This window comes from Littorina saxatilis, linkage group LG2 (genome assembly GCF_037325665.1).
Source record: "Littorina saxatilis isolate snail1 linkage group LG2, US_GU_Lsax_2.0, whole genome shotgun sequence".
Lineage (NCBI taxonomy): Eukaryota > Metazoa > Mollusca > Gastropoda > Littorinimorpha > Littorinidae > Littorina > Littorina saxatilis.
This window is the reverse complement of record NC_090246.1, coordinates 23,031,338-23,049,815: the sequence shown is the minus strand read 5'-3', so window position 1 is coordinate 23,049,815 and position 18,478 is coordinate 23,031,338. Positions and strand designations below refer to the sequence as shown.

Genomic DNA, 18,478 nt, shown 5'->3' with positions numbered 1-18,478 from the left:
TACGAACATCTCAAGAAGTATTCTTACGCACGTACAAAGCATTTCACTCGATTTGTTTTTACCTGAGAACAACACTGTCAACAAAAAAACCGACAATTCACAGGTTGATGATAGTGTTAATCCAGGCGATTAGATCGTACACATCAGCGTAAACGCCTGGATATTCAGGGTGGCCGCACCCGTACCCCCAACTCACCAGACCTGTTAACAAAAAATCAAAAACAAATCCATCAGTGGTATGTAAACTCATGTCCCAGTGGGTGACGTCATTAGATTGAAGCTGCATGCTGAGATACCGCCCTTCCAAAACTGTAAACTCATACAGTAAGTTGAGGGGAAGGGGTTGGATGGTGTGGTGGGGGTTCTGGTAGCTCAGCAACAACAACAACAACAAAACAAATACAACCTCAACAACAACAACAACAACAACAACAACAACAACAACAACAACAACAACAACAATAACAACAACACCAGGTCCTAGATCCTGTGTGTTCTTAACCTCAAGTACCTTCTGCTGGTATCGACATAATTGCAACGCAGAATTTAGTACGTAAAGGAACTGTTCGCCAAGTAAGCTTCTGTTTGAATTTGATAAATAGTGTCGACGATAACTTTTCAAATCGGAATAATCCTCTGCAAACGATCGTGCAGGGGAAAAAATGAACAGAAAGGGGAAGGCAACTCACCTACCACCTGGTAAGAGCCATTCCGGTCTGCCACTAGAGGGCCACCGCTGTCTAGCTGAAAAGTCAGAACAAAACGTATAGCAGAGAGGTGGATGGATAGTTTATTCAATCCAGACTATAGCCTCATAAGAAGGGTTGTGAATAATTAAAAAGAAAAAACTATGCATGAACACAGTATATACACGCAGACCATCGCACGTTACGAATCACAAGGCATCTATAGCAAGACGGCACGATAATAATCATGAGAACATGAACTTGTTATAACCGTATTTGAACATCGTATTGAATCGCCTTGTAAAAACACAGCAAGATTCCTGGAAAGATTGGATTCATTTAAGGTACGAGATCGCAAAAGCTACAGATCGCATAGGTGTTAGTGTGTGTGTGTGTGTGTCTGTGTGTGTGTGTGTGTGTGTGTGTGTGTGTGTGTGTATGTGTTTGCGCGCGCTCCTCACCGACCCTCGACAACTCGTTCAGTCACGGGTTCTTCTTCGTGGCTTGATCTCGCAATCAACAATTCTTGATGGCGGTCTTTGTCTGATTCCGGCGCTAGAGCTGTTTATTTAGTTTTTGATATATTTATCAATTTCAAAAGCTTCTTCAAATGACGCACATTTTGCGTTTTGGGGAAATTAAAAAGCAGTATAAAACACACCGTACAAGCGTCCACGCCACCAATTCCGAGGTACCCAGCACAGAGCATGCTTGCTGGTTTGAAGACTGTACTGTAGACGTGTTCACATTGTGCGTCCGCTATCACAGGCTTCCGTCCTTCTCTCAGCACTGACGATCTGGTGCCACCTGCAAACAGAAGACACGCCGCTTAGTGTAAGTAGTTCTGTATATGTGTGCGTCAAATTTTAACGAACGAATTTGAAGAGAGAGAGAGAGAGAGAGAGAGAGAGAGAGAGAGAGAGAGAGAGAGAGAGAGAGAGAGAGAGAGAGAGAGAGGGAGGGAGAGAGGGGGGATGGGGTGGGTGGCAAAAGCACACCCGGAGAGACAGGCAGACAAAATTCACATGTTTCCCAAACTAACCTTCTGAAGTGTGTCCCCACCCCAACACCGTGGCCATCTCAAAAGCTGCGTGTGGCACAGTGGGCAGACACACGGGTTGCAAGGAGCTCGTCTCGTTAGGAGCCACCGACAGCTGGAAGAGAGCCACGTCATCGTTGTAGTCCACGTCAAAGCCCGGATGCACGTGCAGACTGTCAAGCTGAAGAGTCTGCGCCAAGGGGTCACTGCCCTCTATGTTGTGCAGGGAACACCACACTTTGAAGCGAGCAACGTCCCCGTTGGCGTGGCTGTCAACGAAGAATAAGGCTGCACTGTTGTTGCATGGCTGTTAACAGCTGGGTAAAAGGGTATAGAAGTAGAGCTGACTGGCACAAATAATATTTTCATGATCGTTTTTACATTTAGTCAAGTTTTGACTAAATGTTTTAACATAGAGGGGGAATCGAGACGAGGGTCGTGGTGTAGAATAGAATAGAATAGAATAGAATAGAATAATGTTTATTGTCATGAACCAGTAAAGTTATTGACACAACAAACAACAAATAATAATAATGCATTATACAATGCTAAAACAATCCGTAACAAATTTGCCAAGACGAACTTGAACTTCGTCTTCTAAAAATAAGTTACTTGGATTTTTGTTAGCATATTTCATATTGATATGTGAAGCATCTTCTTTAAATTCATCCCTTAATTTAACATATTTATTGCATTTATCTAGAAAATGTATTTCATCTTCTATGACATTGCATTCAATACAAAGACGATTTTCTTTAGGGATATTCTGATGTCTTCCACTTTCAATTTTTAGACAATGTGTGCTAGTCCTTAATCTGCTTAACATCTTTCTGTGTTTATTATTCTTAATTTGTATTAAGTATGACTGCATTTCGTAAGATTTACTGATCATAGAATAAAACTTAAGTCTGGAATATGTATCTGATTTTTCTTTTGTCCAGTATCTTATATATTCCTCTTGTTGTTTTTTGTCAATGGCAAACTTTAATTTGTGTACATTTAATGTAGATTGGTTATGCCAAACGTGACTAAAACCTAAGTTACAAAGAGATTGTCTAACAAATTGTGTGTGTGTGTGTGTGTGTGTGTGTGTGTGTGTGTGTGTGTGTGTGTGTGTGTGTGTGTGTGTGTGTGTGTGTGTGTGTGTGTCCGTGTGTGTAAAGCGATTCAGAGTAAACTACTGGACCGATCTTTATGAAATTTTACATGAGAGTTCCTGGGAATGATATCCCCAGAATGTTTTTTTCATTTCTTCGATAAATGTCTTTGATGACGTCATATGCGGGTTTTTGTAAAATGTGAGGCGGCACTGTCACACCCTCATTTTTCAATGAAATTTATTGAATTTTTGGCCAAGCAATCTTCGACGAAGGCCGGACTTTGGCATTGCATTTCAGCTTGGAGGCGTAAACATTTATTAATGACTTTGGTCATTAAAAATCTGAAAATTGTAATCAAAATAAAGTTTTTATAAAACGATTCAAAAACAATTTCATCTTATTCTTCATCATTTTCTGATTCCCAAAACAAGCTCTGAAAATTAAAAATATAAAAATTATGATTAAAATTAAAGTTCCGCAATCGATTTAAAAACAATATCTTATTTCTTGTCAGTTCCTGATTCCAAAAACATATAGATATGATATGTTTGGATTTAAAACAAGCTCAGAAAGTTAAGAACAGCGTGCTATCCCTTCTCAGCGGAACCACTACCGCGCTTTTCTAGATTGTCAATTTCACTGCCTTTGCCACGAGCGGTGCCGGTGGACTGACGATGCTACGGTCTTGCTGAAAAAAAATGCAATGCGTTCAGTTTCATTCTGTGAGTTCGACAGCTTGACTAAATGTTGTATTTTCGCCTTACGCGACTTGTTTTTTGTGTGGTGCCCTTTTAAGCCTCAAGAAGCATTGTAGATATTCAATTACCTGAATTCAGCTTTTTAAATTCGAAACCTTTTTATTATTCAATTACCTAAATTAAGCTTGTAAAACTCGTATACTGTAGTTCACTCGATTTTCCCCTGTATGTATGTGAGTTAGGCCCTGATTAAACCAACCATTTCGTAGATATCGCTTGTAGACCCTAAACTTTATGAATATCATCGCGGACTCAACATTGTTATGCTTTTACGCCCCTGTATTCTCTTTTCTTTAAGATTTTGTTTGATGTGTAATATCAAAAGTCCACAACAAATGCTGAAATACGTAACCTTTGGGGTAGTTGAATATTATGCCATTCTTGAATGTCTCTGGAGGAGTTTGAACTCAGATTGTGTCCTACAATTCTGAAAATAACTTTCGAATCTCCAGAATTGCACACTTTCAGAGAAGATCAAACGAATTATAACTCTGTCCTTTTACATGGAACTTTAAAAGCGGGGGTTTAAGGGTTGAAATAACCGTACATGAGGAGAACATATTAATCTTCACTTCACAAAAAGCGGAAGGGACATTAACTAGTGTTTCGCTATAAAAAAAAGAAAAAAAAGAAGATATTAAAACAAATATATATATTAAAAAAAAGCACAAAAAACCAAACAAAAAACACCTAGCCGAGTATCAGATTGGGAACTTTAAATCATACGGCACTTTACCTGACGCAGTGAGCTGTGGTGAGCACAAAGTAGTCTCCCCTCCTGTTCTTGACCAGCGAGCCAGCACAGATTTGAGCGTTCCATAAGGTGTCTTCAATACTACACTGAGCGATGGAAACAACTATCAGTAGTGACGTTGAGGATGTTGATGTTGATGATGATGATGATGATGATGATGATGATGATGATGATGATGATGATGATGATGATGATGATGATGATGATGATGTGAAGGTCCACCGACCACACCCAATCGCTTATTAAAACACCCATACAGACAGACAGACAGACAGACAGACAGACAGACAGACAGACACACACACACACACACACACACACACACACACACACACACACACACACACACACACACACACACACACACACACAATTAGTTTCATACCTTACTATCGTGACTTCCACGTGTTTTAGTCGAGAGTTTTGTGTGGCAAGGCATAACGTCATAAAGTTATTTCAGAGTAGATGATGAAACTCTAATGAAAACTCTTAGTCCAGAAACAAGCATATTTTTCATGAGGTCATAATTGTATTCATTCTTCAAGAGAAATGCTAACAGAATGTGTAATTCAGAAACAGAAGAAGAAAAAAATCGGGATGCTTATCATAAAGGGAGAATACCATGAAAGGCCAGCTGTAAGGTGTGGATTCAGTGCCCCCTACAATACGGGGAACAACTCTAGCTGACGGAGCAAGGGGGCGCTGGCCGCATCCTTCCGCGTCAATTTTATTGGCGTTCACTCCCATTTCTGTTGACAAACATTATGATATCTATATTCATTTAAGAAGATTCCCCTGGGCTTACTAAATCTCATAGTATCTAGAAACAGAAAAAAATTAAATAAACGAACTGACCAACCAAACGGCCAACCAACTAACCAGGAGATACATATACTCCCAAAATGATCCTGTAATCAAATAAGCAAAACAATAAACAAATGGAAAGAAAACAATACAGATTCACATGAAAAAGAATTAAGACCAAATGAAATGTTTGTGTTCTAAATGTCTTTATTTTGGCATGAAACCTTAATTCATGTTTTAACAGTTTATCACACTGTAGTAACATATTCAATTGTAATCCCACGAAGACGTGTTTTGAACATGGGAATATCGGTTAGATGAATTGTATTACATGGAAGTTTATTCTCCTTCGGTGTTCTGCTTATTATCTTCATTTTTTACACACGTACTATTACACCCAGAGCCATTCCATCACGATCAGCTACCGTGGAGTATATGACCTTGGTGGGTGGTTTTTTTCATTCGATGTGATAAGTGTATTTGGAGAACTAGTTCTGCTTCAAAGTCCCCTTTCCTGATCCATCATTTAAAGATGTAGACTCCTTCAGCATCAAACTGACAAGACAGTGTGTTGGTCAGACAGACAAACGGACAGACACTGAGACGGACAGACAGATAGACAAACAGACAAACAAACAGACAGACAGACAGGCAGGTGGACAGACAGACAGACAGACAGGCAGGCAGACAGGCAATCAGGCAGACAGACAGACAGACAGACAGACAGGCAGGCAGACAGGCAATCAGGCAGACAGACAGACAGACAGACAGACAGAGAGACTGACAGACTGACAGACAGACAGACAGACAGACAGAGAGGCACAGAGAGACACAGAGAGACACAAAGGAGCCTGTATTTGTGTTTGTGCGTCTCTGTTTGTGTTATTTTTTTTCTCAGTTGCATCCTCACCTATAAAAATGAAACCGAGGAACAAGGCCGGAAACCACATGACTGTAGACACTCTTCGACACGGCCACAGTGAACGTTAACACACCACTTGATTTCCTCATCTCATATCTTCGTGTCTGCAAGTTACGTTGAAATATAGCCGTGTCGATGAACGCTCTGTGGAAACAATTCTTAGAGTGATAAAGGACCTATATACTTAGATTAAAAGACAAAATCTAATACAGGACTGGACCGAGTGTATGTGAGGGTGGGGCTTCCAAAATGAGGCAAGGGTACAGGGTATGACCAGGAGGTGGATTTCTTTGGCTCTGCCCCCTCCCCCCCCCACCCCCCCCCCCCATCCAGTGTATCTCAGCTTCAGATTATAGTGTTTGTAAAACCAAAGCAAGAACAGTTTAGATATGAAGTTATACCACAATGCTAATCCTTGAACAAGACCAAGATATAGCAAACATGAATACACCTTTAATATTCGGTTTGAATAACTTGAACTTTTCGACATTAACAAAGTGAACTCGTTTTCTCTTATCTTTTGCTGAGACCAAGGACCGACACTGCATAACAAGTATGACGTGCTTTCGTACTTTTTCTGTTGTGAAACCTGTTTATTTAATGAAAAAATGTATTGTTCGATTATACGTTCTGCAGAGAGAGAGAAAAAACAGTGTGAGTTGACGAAAACCATTTCTCTAGCATGAAGAAAACAAACAACAGCAAGAAGTTAAAGAGTGCTACTTCACAACCTGATAACACTAACCCAGACGATCGATCCCCCCTTACCTACCCCCCCACCACCACAAAAAAAAAATTAAAACAAGAAATTCCTCTGAGGTAGGAAAAACACCCCCGTCAAAGGGAAATAACCTTCTCAGTTGGTGGCAGTGACTGAGTGAGAATGGTTATTTCCCTTTGACCATGAAGATGTCCCTCTCTAAGTCCTTGTATAATCTTAATCCACCAATAACTCCCTAACCGTGTGTTTGACTGGTCCCAATTTTTGTAAGGACCGTCTCAGGAATGTATAGAACCTGTTCACCAAGTTTGGTGACGATCGGTCCGTTCATTCTTGAGATCTATATGCGAACACAAACACACAAACACCCAAACAAACACACAAACACCCAAACAAACACATCGAGTGAAACCTATACACACCCCTATACCGGGGGTGTAAAAAAGAAGATGTAATGACTGAACACTACTAGGGTGCAAATGAGGTTCTTCTCGTGGTCCAATTAGGACAACTGGTCCTGAACGGCTACATTTTAAACCAGTGCAATACAATATTAAGCACTATCAAAATCACTTGCGTAATCTCCTTTTTCTACTTCAGCTCCCGAGACTTCTATCTTTAGCTGTGTACTGTTATGTATTGTCGCTTCTTCGTCAAAAGTTCTTATCTGCACTCTTCACTTGGATATGACGGGGGCGGGGATGTAGCTCAGTCGGTAGCGCGCTGGATTTGTATCCAGTTGGCCGCTGTCAGCGTGAGTTCGTCCCCACGTTCGGCGAGAGATTTATTTCTCAGAGTCAACTTTGTGTGCAGACTCTCCTCGGTGTCCGAACACCCCCCGTGTATACACGCAAGCACAAGACCAAGTACGCACGAAAAAGATCCTGTAATCCATGTCAGAGTTCGGTGGGTTTTTGAAACACGAAAATACCCAGCATGCTTCCTCCGAAAACGGCGTATGGCTGCCTAAATGGCGGGGTTAAAAAAACGGTCATACACGTAAAATTCCACTCGTGCAAAAAAACCACGAGTGTACGTGGGAGTTTCAGCCCACGAACGCAGAAGAAGAAGAAGAACTGCGGATATGACTTGCCGCCTTTTTGCTCAGCAACGTACAACTTGATTCCAGCTTTACCCCACGTGTAGCGAAGTGGGTGTCTGGTACGTCTTTGTTTAAAGTGACACAGCTAACTGCTTCTGACCTCTGAGGATATGAAATATGTCGAACACCACGCGTACGTACATGTCTGTGATATTGCCTGCAGTGACGTAGGAAGTTATATTCAGCGCTACTCCGGAAACAGAAACTCGGTTTTTTAAAAATTATTATTATCTCTTTTTATTTTTATTTCATTACGGGTTTGAAGCAACGGTCTAGGAAAAGTCCAGGCAGAACTTTTTTACCCCACGTGCATATATCCAGCTTTTACTAAGAGCAGGGGGGGGGGGGGGGGGGCTTCATTGACCTTTATTTTGAGCCAGACGTAATGCAAATATTGACATTGGCAATACTATCCCAGGAGTTCTTAAGGTGTTTTTATTTGTCGTTGAAATACTATACATGAAAGATCACATTCTTCGTCCAGCCTTGTTTAGAACGGAAATGACTGCATCTAAAACAAAAATAAAGGAACATGGCAAAGAACACTTGAATGCATTGAAATGTTAGCCAAGGGATACTCTGGTCAATGGCCATGCCTTGCAAAAAGAAAGCATGCCCAGGTGATAGCAATAGCCGCCTCCCCCCCTCCCCCTGTTCCTACACCACTTGACTTGTTGAGTGCAACGCAGGCCACTGGGGAGAGATAAAGATAGCTGCAATACAAAGTGGCTAGTAGGTGAAGGCTGTTATACGAGAAATATGGTAGAGTGTCTTATGGTACCTTGTTGTGAAACACTCCAGTTTGAGTCGAAATAAAACCTAAGCCACTGTTCTGAAAGAGATCGAGAGAGAATGAGAGAGAGGTTCAGTACGGAATAACAACTAATCCCAACAAATGCTTTCGGATGGGTGGATTTGAATGATGAATTCAAATGAGAATGGTGGGAATAATGAGTTAAAAATCTTGATTAGGTCTACTGCTTTTTAATTAAGGATGTTGCGGAGGTTTATGTTCGTTTATTCGATGAAAATCGAGAAAATGTTCATGGCTGCATGCAAATAGGTAAGGGTTGGACAAAGATACAACCACGGTTATTCATGACACTGAGACTGTGTTCGATAGTGAGAGGTCTGCGAATTTAACAACAAAGAACTTTTGACATCGATGAAGTTACATGGTGTTGTGTATTTAATGACTGTGTGGTGGGAACATCTTTCAGAACAAGCTTTTCGAAAGAACAGAAACTGTGATAACGTAAGGAGTCACTAAACAGTACATGCTCTCTGCGATTCAACTGGGTCGAGTTTGTGAATGAACGGCATACAGTGCGCCAAAAGAGCGTTCGAAGAAAAACAACAACTTTGCTGAGAACGTGGGTTCTTACATGCACAACAAGTCTACACACCTGCGGACTATTTTCAACGTCCGTTTTCATTGACCAATAACATGGAGTGGTGTGGCGTTTTGCTTGTCGTATTGCTCTGGGGATCAAGTAAGTCTGAACCTTATTATTGGTACACGTAAACTTTTGCGCTATGTTGCTTGTAATAGGCGCGTACACAGACGCACGGACACAGACACAGACACAGACACGCACTCATACACACACACACACACACCCCCCACACACACACACACACACACACACACACACACACACACACACACACACACACACACATTTTGATAAACAATGATCAAAGGATTGTCTTGTTTGAATAAGTGTAGATCAGTGTATGACGTCAATTGCGGTCAACAGCAAGGCCCTTTTTAAATTAATGCCCGACGCAATGTCCTATTCACCAGAATACAAATTCGTCAGGAAAACAATGATGATGAAATGAGTTAAAAATATAAAACACTTATAAGCTTTACAAAGCTTGTCATTTTGTAATAAACATCCGTCAATGCAGGGTATGGGTTTGTGTACGTGTACGTGTGTGTGTGTGTGTGTGTGTGTGTGTGTGTGTGTGTGTGTGTGTGTGTGTGTTTGAGAGAGAGAGAGAGAGAGTGTGTGTGTGTGTGCGTGTGTGTGTGTGTGTGTGTGTGTGTATATGTGTGTGTTTGAGAGAGAGAGGGAGAGAGAGAGAGAGAGAGTGTGTGTGTGTGTGTGTGTGTGTGTGTGTGTGTGTGTGTGTGTGTTGAATTTTGTTATATTCTAACGAAAGCTAGCGCCCAATTGTAGGGATGGCCATATCCCATGTAAAAGGCTGACCTGATCTGAGGTAGTGAGCCGATTCGTTCACACGAGAAGAACAGTGTATCTCAACACAAAAGGGCAGCTGCAAGAGCCCTGATACACGAAGGCCCTGACTTAGAAGATCTTGTCAATGAAACTAACAACGCATATTTGAAAAAATAATACTGAAGAGCTATTTATTTTTATCTAAATTTTTTGTTGTTGTAACTATCAGCAGATCCAAAGAGTAGGTTAAGCTAGCAAAAGCACGAACTAAGACATAGCATCTATGCACGATTTTCCCCTATGTGTAGCATCCAGCCGAACAGTGGACAGGAGGTTCTTGACACAAGCCACAGAGCCCCGGACAGTGCAGTGCGGGACGCCATCAGAGCCCATTGGCACCAGCACCAGCACCAGTAGGAAACGTGTAGCTGGAGGAAACGCCACCACCACAGCATCCTTCCCCTGGACAGTAAGTGTAGGCTATCTCTGTCCACTGGTATCATTTTTGGAGAAAATATGTTATGTACGTCGTATCGTGAAGCGGCAAAGCAGAAGACTTGGTTGTTGAAACTTGTTTTGTCCAGAAGAAAAAGTCCTAACGACTGCTTTGTTTGATTTTGAATGTTTAGTGGTAACGCTCTAGCTATCTCTGTCTGTCTCTGCCATTTTGTCTCTGTTCTGTTGTTCCTGTGTCTGTATCTGTTTGTGTCTGACTGCCTGTCTGTCTGTCTGTCTGTCTGTCTGTCTGTCTGTCTCTCTGTGTCGTGTCTCTTTGTCTCTGTCTGTATGTGTTCCTGTCTGTGTTTCACACACAACAGACACACACACAACAAAAAACACACAAACAAACAAACAAACAAACAAACAAAAGGCATACCCCCCACGCAAGAAAACGCACCATTAAACCGACCAAATCAAAATGTGTATGCAGGTAATGGTCAAGAAGTATGGTCACAGCGACGTGAGGTGTGGTGCTGCGATACTGTCCCACAGGCTGGTGCTAACCGCTGCCCACTGCTTTGACAAGTGAGTAGCACGCTTGTTCATTCGCTCAGTTGCTGTGGTCAGTTCGTTCGAAACCATCGACACAGACTACAGATGCAAATCGACAACTGACAGATAGACAAGAGACAGATATTTTGTAGAGTAGAGGGATGCTTTTGTCCTTATGAGAGAACAAAAAAACGGGGTTAGAAAGAGTCTGTCGCTACACGGTATCCCAGAGATTATCAGTCCGAAGTTTCTTGAGAAAATTCCCCAAGGATGATACAACTACAAAAATACGACAAGAAGTTGCAACTTAGTTGAAATAACCACGGCACGACAATAATTAAAAGTAATCAAAAGTTAAAATCACAATAGTACGACATTAATCAAACAATGCTTGTGAGATGTCATTTTCACCCTTTCCATTTTGCTGTCTGCGTGGCCAAACACCTCACAGCCTGAACAAAAACGACAGCAATAAAAACAAGTCGCGTAAGGCGAAAATACAATATTTAGTCAAGTAGCTGTCGAACTCACAGAATGAAACTGAACGCAACGCAACGCAGCAAGACCGTATACTCGTAGCATCGTCACTCCACCGCCCGTGGCAAAGGCAGTGCACGTGGAATTGACAAGAAGAGCGGGGTATTCGTTGCGCTGAGAAGGATAGCACGCTTTTCTGTACCTCTCTTTGTTTTAACTTTCTGAGCGTGTTTTTAATCCAAACATATCATATCTATATATTTTTGGAATCAGGAACGGACAAGGAATAAGATGAAAGTGTTTTTAAATTGATTTCGAAAAAAAAAATTTGATAATAATTTTTATATATTTAATTTTCAGAGCTTGTTTTTAATCCGAATATAACATATTTATATGTTTTTGGAATCAGCAAATGATGAAAAATAAGATAAACGTAAATTTGGATCGTTTTATAAATTTTTATTTTTTTTTACAATTTTCAGATTTTTAATGACCAAAGTCATTAATTAATTTTTAAGCCACCAAGCTGAAATGCAATACCGAACCCCGGGCTTCGTTGAAGAGTACTTGACCAAAATTTCAACCAATTTGGTTGAAAAATGAGGGCGTGACAGTGCCGCCTCAACTTTCACGAAAAGCCGGATATGACGTCATCAAAGACATTTATCAAAAAAATGAAAAAAACGTTCGGGGATTTCATACCCAGAAACTCTCATGTCAAATTTCATAAAGATCGGTCCAGTAGTTTAGTCTGAATCGCTCTACACACACACACACACACACGCACGCACGCACGCACACACATACGCACATACACCACGACCCTCGTTTCGATTCCCCCTCGATGTTAAAATATTTAGTCAAAACTTGACTAAATATAAAAACTGAAATCACAATGGTACGACAGTAATCAAAACAATGCGTGTCAGATGTGATTTTCTCCCTTTCCATTTCGCTTTCTGTTTGGCCAAACGCCTCACAGCCTGAGCAAGAACGAGATGTACCTGCTTACGGGCGTCGACGACATGGACGGCTGGAACCTCCAGCAGAAGATGTACCACGTGTCCGACATCGTCATCCACGAGGACTACGACAGCACTACGATGAAAAACGACATCGCCCTGCTGAAAACCACCACCAGCTTCACCTTCAACAGCGTGGCGAAACCCATCTGTCTTCCTGGCGCCAGCTTCCAGATGAGTCCTGGGGACGTGTGTGTCTTTGCTGGCTATGGAGACACGCAAGGTTAGATGAAAATGGTTAAATGGCTGATTTCTAGCGTTGCCCTAATTATATTTAGTCAAGTTTTTCTCCTTTTTTCGATAAATGTCTTTGATGACGTCATATCCGGCTTTTCGTGAAAGTTGAGGCGGCACTGTCACGCTCTCATTTTTCAACCAAATTGGTTGAAATTTTGGTCAAGTAGTCTTCGACGAAGCCCGGACTTCGGTATTGCATTTCAGCGTGATGGCTTAAAAATTAATTAATGACTTTGGTCATTAAAAATCTGAAAATTGTAAAAAAAAATAAAAAATTATAAAACGATCCAAATTTACGTTTATCTTATTCTCCATTATTTGCTGATTCCAAAAACATATAAATATGTTATATTTGAATTAAAAACAAGCTCTGAAAATTAAAAATATAAAAATTATTATCAAAATTAAATTTTCCAAATCAATTTAAAAACACTTTCATCTTATTCCTTGTCGGTTCCTGATTCCAAAAACATATAGATATGATATGTTTGGATTAAAAACACGCTCAGAAAGTTAAAACGAAGAGAGGCATAGAAAAGCGTGCTATCCTTCTCAGCGCAACTACTAAACCGCTCTTCTTGTCAATCTCACTGCCTGAACGGTGGACTGACGGTCTTGCTGAAAAATTGCATTGCGTTCAGTTTCATTCTGTGAGTTCGACAGCTACTTGACTAAATATTGTATTTTCGCCTTACGCGACTTGTTTTTTTTAAACTATTTGTTTATCATCTTGTTTGTCTGCTGGTTTGTTTATTTTTAATTTGTTTGTTTACTTATTGTTTTATTTTGCTTTGCTTTGCTTTGCTTTGTGTGTTTGTTTGTTTGTTTGTTTGTTTGTTTGTTTGCATGTTCTTTTCTAACGAAGGAATTTCTAACCGAAAAGAGTAATTTTCTCTATTGTTGCAATGATTTGCTTATCAGACTGTACACAAACATGTGCTCTCTATTCTAATGAATAAATGTCTTACCTTGGAAATTGTTCTTTGACTTTTCTCAGGTATTCCAGCCGGCAGAGATAGAAAATTAAACTGCATGCAGGTGCCTTTAGTGAACGATTCTCTATGTGCTCAATCTGACTGGCTGGGAGCAGATTACGTCACTGTCCGTGACGTCAGCATATGTGCGGGATACGCGAATGGTGGAGCCGACGCATGCTCGGTTAGTTTTGCGACCAGTTCTTTATCTTTTCTTGCACTCAATCATTGGGTGACACACGTGTGTGTGTGTGTGTGTGTGTGTGTGTGTGTGTGTGTGTGTGTGTGTGTGTGTGTGTGCCAGTGTGTTTGTGTGTGTATGTGTGTGCCAGTGTGTGTGTGTCAATGTGTGTGGGTGTGTGTGTGTGTCAATGTGTGTGGGTGTGTATGTGTGTGCGTGTGTGTGTTTGTTTGTGTGCGTGAGTGCGTGCGTGTATGCGTGTTGTTTCTGCCTGTGTGTATTGCTTCTCTTTCTTTCTTTCTTTTTCTCTTTGTTTCTTTCTTTCTGTCTTTCTTTCTGTGTTTTTGGCGATTTGTTTCCACATGCACAAGGTTCCTTATTGTCTTTTTAAGAGTTTGGTTGCAAATCTGCATTGCACGTTTGTTGCAGTATTTTGTTTAAGGATATTGTCGTTGAATAGGATCGAGAAATTAACTCTTTTCCAGACATGAAACTGTTTTTTTTTATCTTTGATGCTTTTGTCTTTCTTTCCCTCCTTCATAGCTTCCTTCGTTTTGTAATTTCTTTACTTCTTTCTATATTTTGACGAATTTTCTCGAGGTCATGTGGTTTCTGTTGGCTTTTGAAAACAGTGGTCTTCTTGTTTTAATTTCGTGTTTTAAAGATCAGAAATCTTTGTTGCGAGTTTGTAATATTTTTGTGTGTTAATATACATCGATGCCTAAACATTACTTTCCATGATTATTTTGTGTGTTCAATAGGGTGACAGTGGCGGTGCACTTGTCTGTAAACAATCCGGTGATCAGAAATATTATATATATGGTATGTTGCACTTTTAATTCTTATTCTTTACATGCATCACAGATATGTGGAATTTTGTTTCTTTATAGGTGTAATACAAGTGTACGGCTTTTGTGCCTGCACTTTTCCGCAGTGACAAGTTTTTTTCATTTACTTATCTTTCTCACTCCTACCTGTGTGCCAAATTAAATACTCATATAGGCATTTCTGGGCGAAGAAAGGACAATGAACCGTTTGACTGAAATTACTGATAGCAAACAAAGCTGCTGTTTACATAAATAATAGGCTACAACATGGCTTGCTGTGTCATTTTAGATTTACACGATTTTTTTGTTTTGAATATCATTTTTTTCCTTCATTTTTCATTTCATTTTTTCATTTTCATTACTTTATTGTCCCATCGCTGGGAAATTCGGGTCGCTTCCTCCCAGTGGAAAGCTAGCAGCAACGGAGTCGCGCTACCCAGGTGTCTGCGTGTTTAGGTGTATTCAGCCACCTGCACTTATGGCAGAATGACCAAGGTCTTTTACGTGCCATTGTGATGACACGGGGGTGGGACATGGCTTCCGTCTCTGTAAATAAAGTTGACCCGTGTCCGTCCCGGCCCGAATTCGAACCTGCGACCTTTCGATCACAAGTCCAGTGCTCTACTAACCATATTGAAATGCGAGCGTAAGCGAGCTTTTTAATATTTGAAAAATCAACCAGTGTAGATATGATATGACACAGCAAGCCATGCAGTATTCTGTTTATACTATATACTGTACTTGCGTGTCTTTTGCTACAAACGTCCCGCAGTCGAAGCGCCCAAATTGAAGTTGCATCTTATGGAACCTCGATCTCTTCCAAAGCCTCGTGATAAAAACGTCACTCTAGAAATCATAGCGTGACATGTACGTTCTCAAAATTCTAGTTTGACACGACCTCATTTACATGATATACACACGTGAGAGTGCATGGTTTAGTCATGTAGTGGGTAGTCTCTCTCACGTATGTAGGATACACTTACGATTTTCAGGAGATATAACCGAAAACCCACCCAATGTAACTGAAAACGACACGATTAATTCTGCATTGCCCTGGACCGATTGGGATAAGATTGTGTGTTGCATATAGTGGTCATTCTGTAATAAATCTGACCTGTGTTTGCAGGAATATCCAGCTGGGGAAAGGGTTGCGGAGAAAGACAGATGCCTGGAGTCTACACAAAAGTTGTCAGCTTTCTCGATTGGGTCAAAGCGAAATCGGAATCATTGTCGTAACGAAATTCAAAAAAATTCACAAATGTGAAAGTTTACAAGTTTACCGGGAGGTTGTATCTAAAACATTTAATAGTAGAATGTAGAATCCTCTAATATATTTATTTCTTCGTTATTGTGATCGTCTTGTTGTATGGACTGACTTTGTCGGTAATGTTTGAGAGACTGGAAAAATATGTGGCATTGTCACTCAGATGTAGTCTGAACGTAGGGAGTTTGAAGTAGAAGAATTCCCCCGAAATCGGCGTATGGCTGCCTGAAGGGCGGGGTAAAAACGGTCATACACGTAAAAATCCACTCGTGCTGAAAACATGAGTGAACGTGGGAGTCTAAGCCCATGAACGAAGAAGAAGAAGGAGAAGAAGTAGAAGAATGAACTTTATTCACTATTTTGATTGAGTCATGTTCGTTTTCAGAAACAACAACAACAAAAACAACAAAAACAATAGCAACAACAACAACAACAACAACAACAACAGTTGGATAAATATGACAACCAATACAAAAAGATCAAACAAGAACAATACAATCTACTGTAAAAGCCTCGCCAGATCTTAGACGGTGGGACGAAGAGTTAAGACAGGAAGGAGTGTGCTCTTTAGCCTGATTATAGGGCACACTCCCTCTCCACCATTTTCCTGAGATTGCCACAATACAAATACAAGACCAATCTGTTAGATACAAATCGTTATGTTATTTCCTCTCACACACACACACACACACACACACACACACACACACACACACACACACTCACACACACACACACACACACACACACACACACACACACACTCTCATATGGCAACATACACGCACGAGCTTTTACACATTGATGTACACCTCCAAATGCAACGATCCCTCCCCAACTGCCTTCCCCCTACCACCCCCTCCCCCACACCTATCTATCCCCCCATTGTCCTAGCTACAAATCCGCACGGGTTGATATCACAGTTCCTCCTTATCTTTAATTACGGTGTCCATTCCTCTTGACTCTCGCTCTCTTCTTTTTTCAGAAGGATCATCCTGTAACATACGAGTTGTAGACGATTTATGTTTACAAAAATATCAGTTTGTTTGTTTGTTTGTTTGTTTGTTTGTTTGCTTGGTAGAACATGAGTGAGTCAGTCATCAGTGAGTCAGTCAGTGAGTCAGGGAGACTGTCAGTCAGTCAGTCAGTCAGTCAGTCAGTCAGTTAGCCAGTCAGTTAGTCAGTCAGTAACTCAGTAAGTAAGTTTATTTGTTCAATCGTTTGTTAACTTGTTTGCTTGTTTTTTTCGTTTGCTACCAATGTGGCGTTACCACTTCAGAGCAAGGAAATTGTTAAAATAGAAGAAGTAAATAATTTCATTCAAGTCGTTTACCCATTATATCAGAGTCCATCTGCAAACGATCTGGCACACTAAATCAAAACGGTCCGCATAATCTATAGGAAACCCAGTTTGGGCGAATAAAGACTTCCAGGGCTGAATCAGACTTTCTCAAATGACACCATTCGCCTGACACCATTTACATAGCTCAAGAGCTTAATTTTATTCACCACGTCACAGCTACGTACGTCACAACTACCTTCTGATCTTTTCTCGAGCACGACGTACTGTACACGTCAGAGCTCACAGGACACAATTTGTTGTCGTCGGTGACGTCATCACTCAATGACGCATTGTGGGTGTATTCACGACCTGCCAAAGAACAGAACATATATCGTGGAGGAAAAAGAATAGGAGAAGAATGGAAACAATTATGATGGTATTTAGATACTCGATTGCATAATTTCATATCATCATCATCATCATCATCATCATCATCATCATCAAGAGCAGCAAGATCAGCAGCATAATCGTTGTCGTCGCAATGATCATCATCGTAGTCGTCGTCATCCTCCTCTTCCTCCTTATCATCATCATCATCATCATCATCATCATCATCATCAGCAGCAGCAGCAGCAGCAGCAGCAGCAGCAGCAGCTGCAGCAGTAGCACCCCTTGCTTACAAAACACATACGCTTCAACGTTACATTATAAATGAGAGCTCATGGTTTTTACCTATCCTGGATTCGTTGTAGAAACGTTGGCAGCTTTCGCAACACACGTCCGCACTGAGATGACACACGGAAGGGTAGTCCGTTGTGGCGCACCACGTCGCCTTGTCGCCATATTCACAACCTTTTAATTTCAGGAATACGATTTTAGATGTCTCCTGTAAATACAGTTACCTGATAAAGTCCCGAAGACAACTATGATATTGCAGTAAAACAACTATGAATACATTAGACGATTATTGTACTTTCATATCATGTATGTGTTTCACATTTGTCTAAGCTGGCTGTCTAATCCAATAGCTCGTGCTTCATTCAAATAGTTTCTCTTACGAAGCTTTTGTGAGAAGTTTTACATAAAGCCTTGGAATTGAAATGTTAATTTTGTGGATATTGACATTTCACCAATATGGCTTAATGGTAC

The 18,478-nt window shown here is 40.7% G+C and overlaps 3 protein-coding genes across 12 annotated transcripts in view; 1 reads left to right on the top strand and 2 right to left on the bottom strand.

Annotated features, from left to right (window-relative positions):
• Window positions 1-41: 41 nt before the first annotated feature.
• LOC138955944 (trypsin-1-like) lies at window positions 42-6,243 on the bottom strand. Of its 2 annotated transcripts, XM_070327440.1 has the most exons (7): window positions 6,052-6,243; window positions 4,959-5,086; window positions 4,320-4,423; window positions 1,729-1,994; window positions 1,348-1,493; window positions 690-744; window positions 42-201 (listed from the first exon to the last, which is right to left on the bottom strand). In XM_070327440.1, exons 1-7 carry the CDS (start codon window positions 6,089-6,091, stop codon window positions 98-100), a joined length of 843 nt encoding a protein of 280 aa, XP_070183541.1. In that variant the 5' UTR covers window positions 6,092-6,243; the 3' UTR covers window positions 42-97. The 2 variants fall into 2 exon arrangements, with proteins under 2 accessions (XP_070183541.1, XP_070183548.1); XM_070327447.1 differs by lacking the exon at window positions 690-744.
• A 2,395-nt stretch (window positions 6,244-8,638) lies between these two features.
• LOC138958516 (brain-specific serine protease 4-like) lies at window positions 8,639-16,131 on the top strand. Its single transcript, XM_070329699.1, has 7 exons — window positions 8,639-9,379; window positions 10,381-10,541; window positions 11,004-11,098; window positions 12,525-12,787; window positions 13,799-13,959; window positions 14,718-14,778; window positions 15,910-16,131. The coding sequence occupies exons 1-7, from the start codon at window positions 9,334-9,336 to the stop codon at window positions 16,017-16,019; spliced, it is 897 nt and encodes a 298-aa protein (XP_070185800.1). The 5' UTR covers window positions 8,639-9,333; the 3' UTR covers window positions 16,020-16,131.
• A 587-nt stretch (window positions 16,132-16,718) lies between these two features.
• LOC138958514 (A disintegrin and metalloproteinase with thrombospondin motifs 6-like) overlaps window positions 16,719-18,478 on the bottom strand; it is a 38,816-nt gene continuing 37,056 nt past the window's right edge. For 7 of the 9 annotated variants that reach the window (XM_070329694.1, XM_070329695.1, XM_070329697.1 and 4 more), the window contains 3 exons: window positions 18,062-18,181; window positions 17,586-17,698; window positions 16,719-17,042 (listed from right to left, as the gene is read on the bottom strand). In XM_070329694.1, coding sequence (XP_070185795.1) covers window positions 16,965-17,042; window positions 17,586-17,698; window positions 18,062-18,181 — 311 coding nt within the window. In that variant the 3' untranslated portion in view covers window positions 16,719-16,964. The other 2 variants (XR_011453427.1, XM_070329698.1) reach the window with 2 other exon arrangements.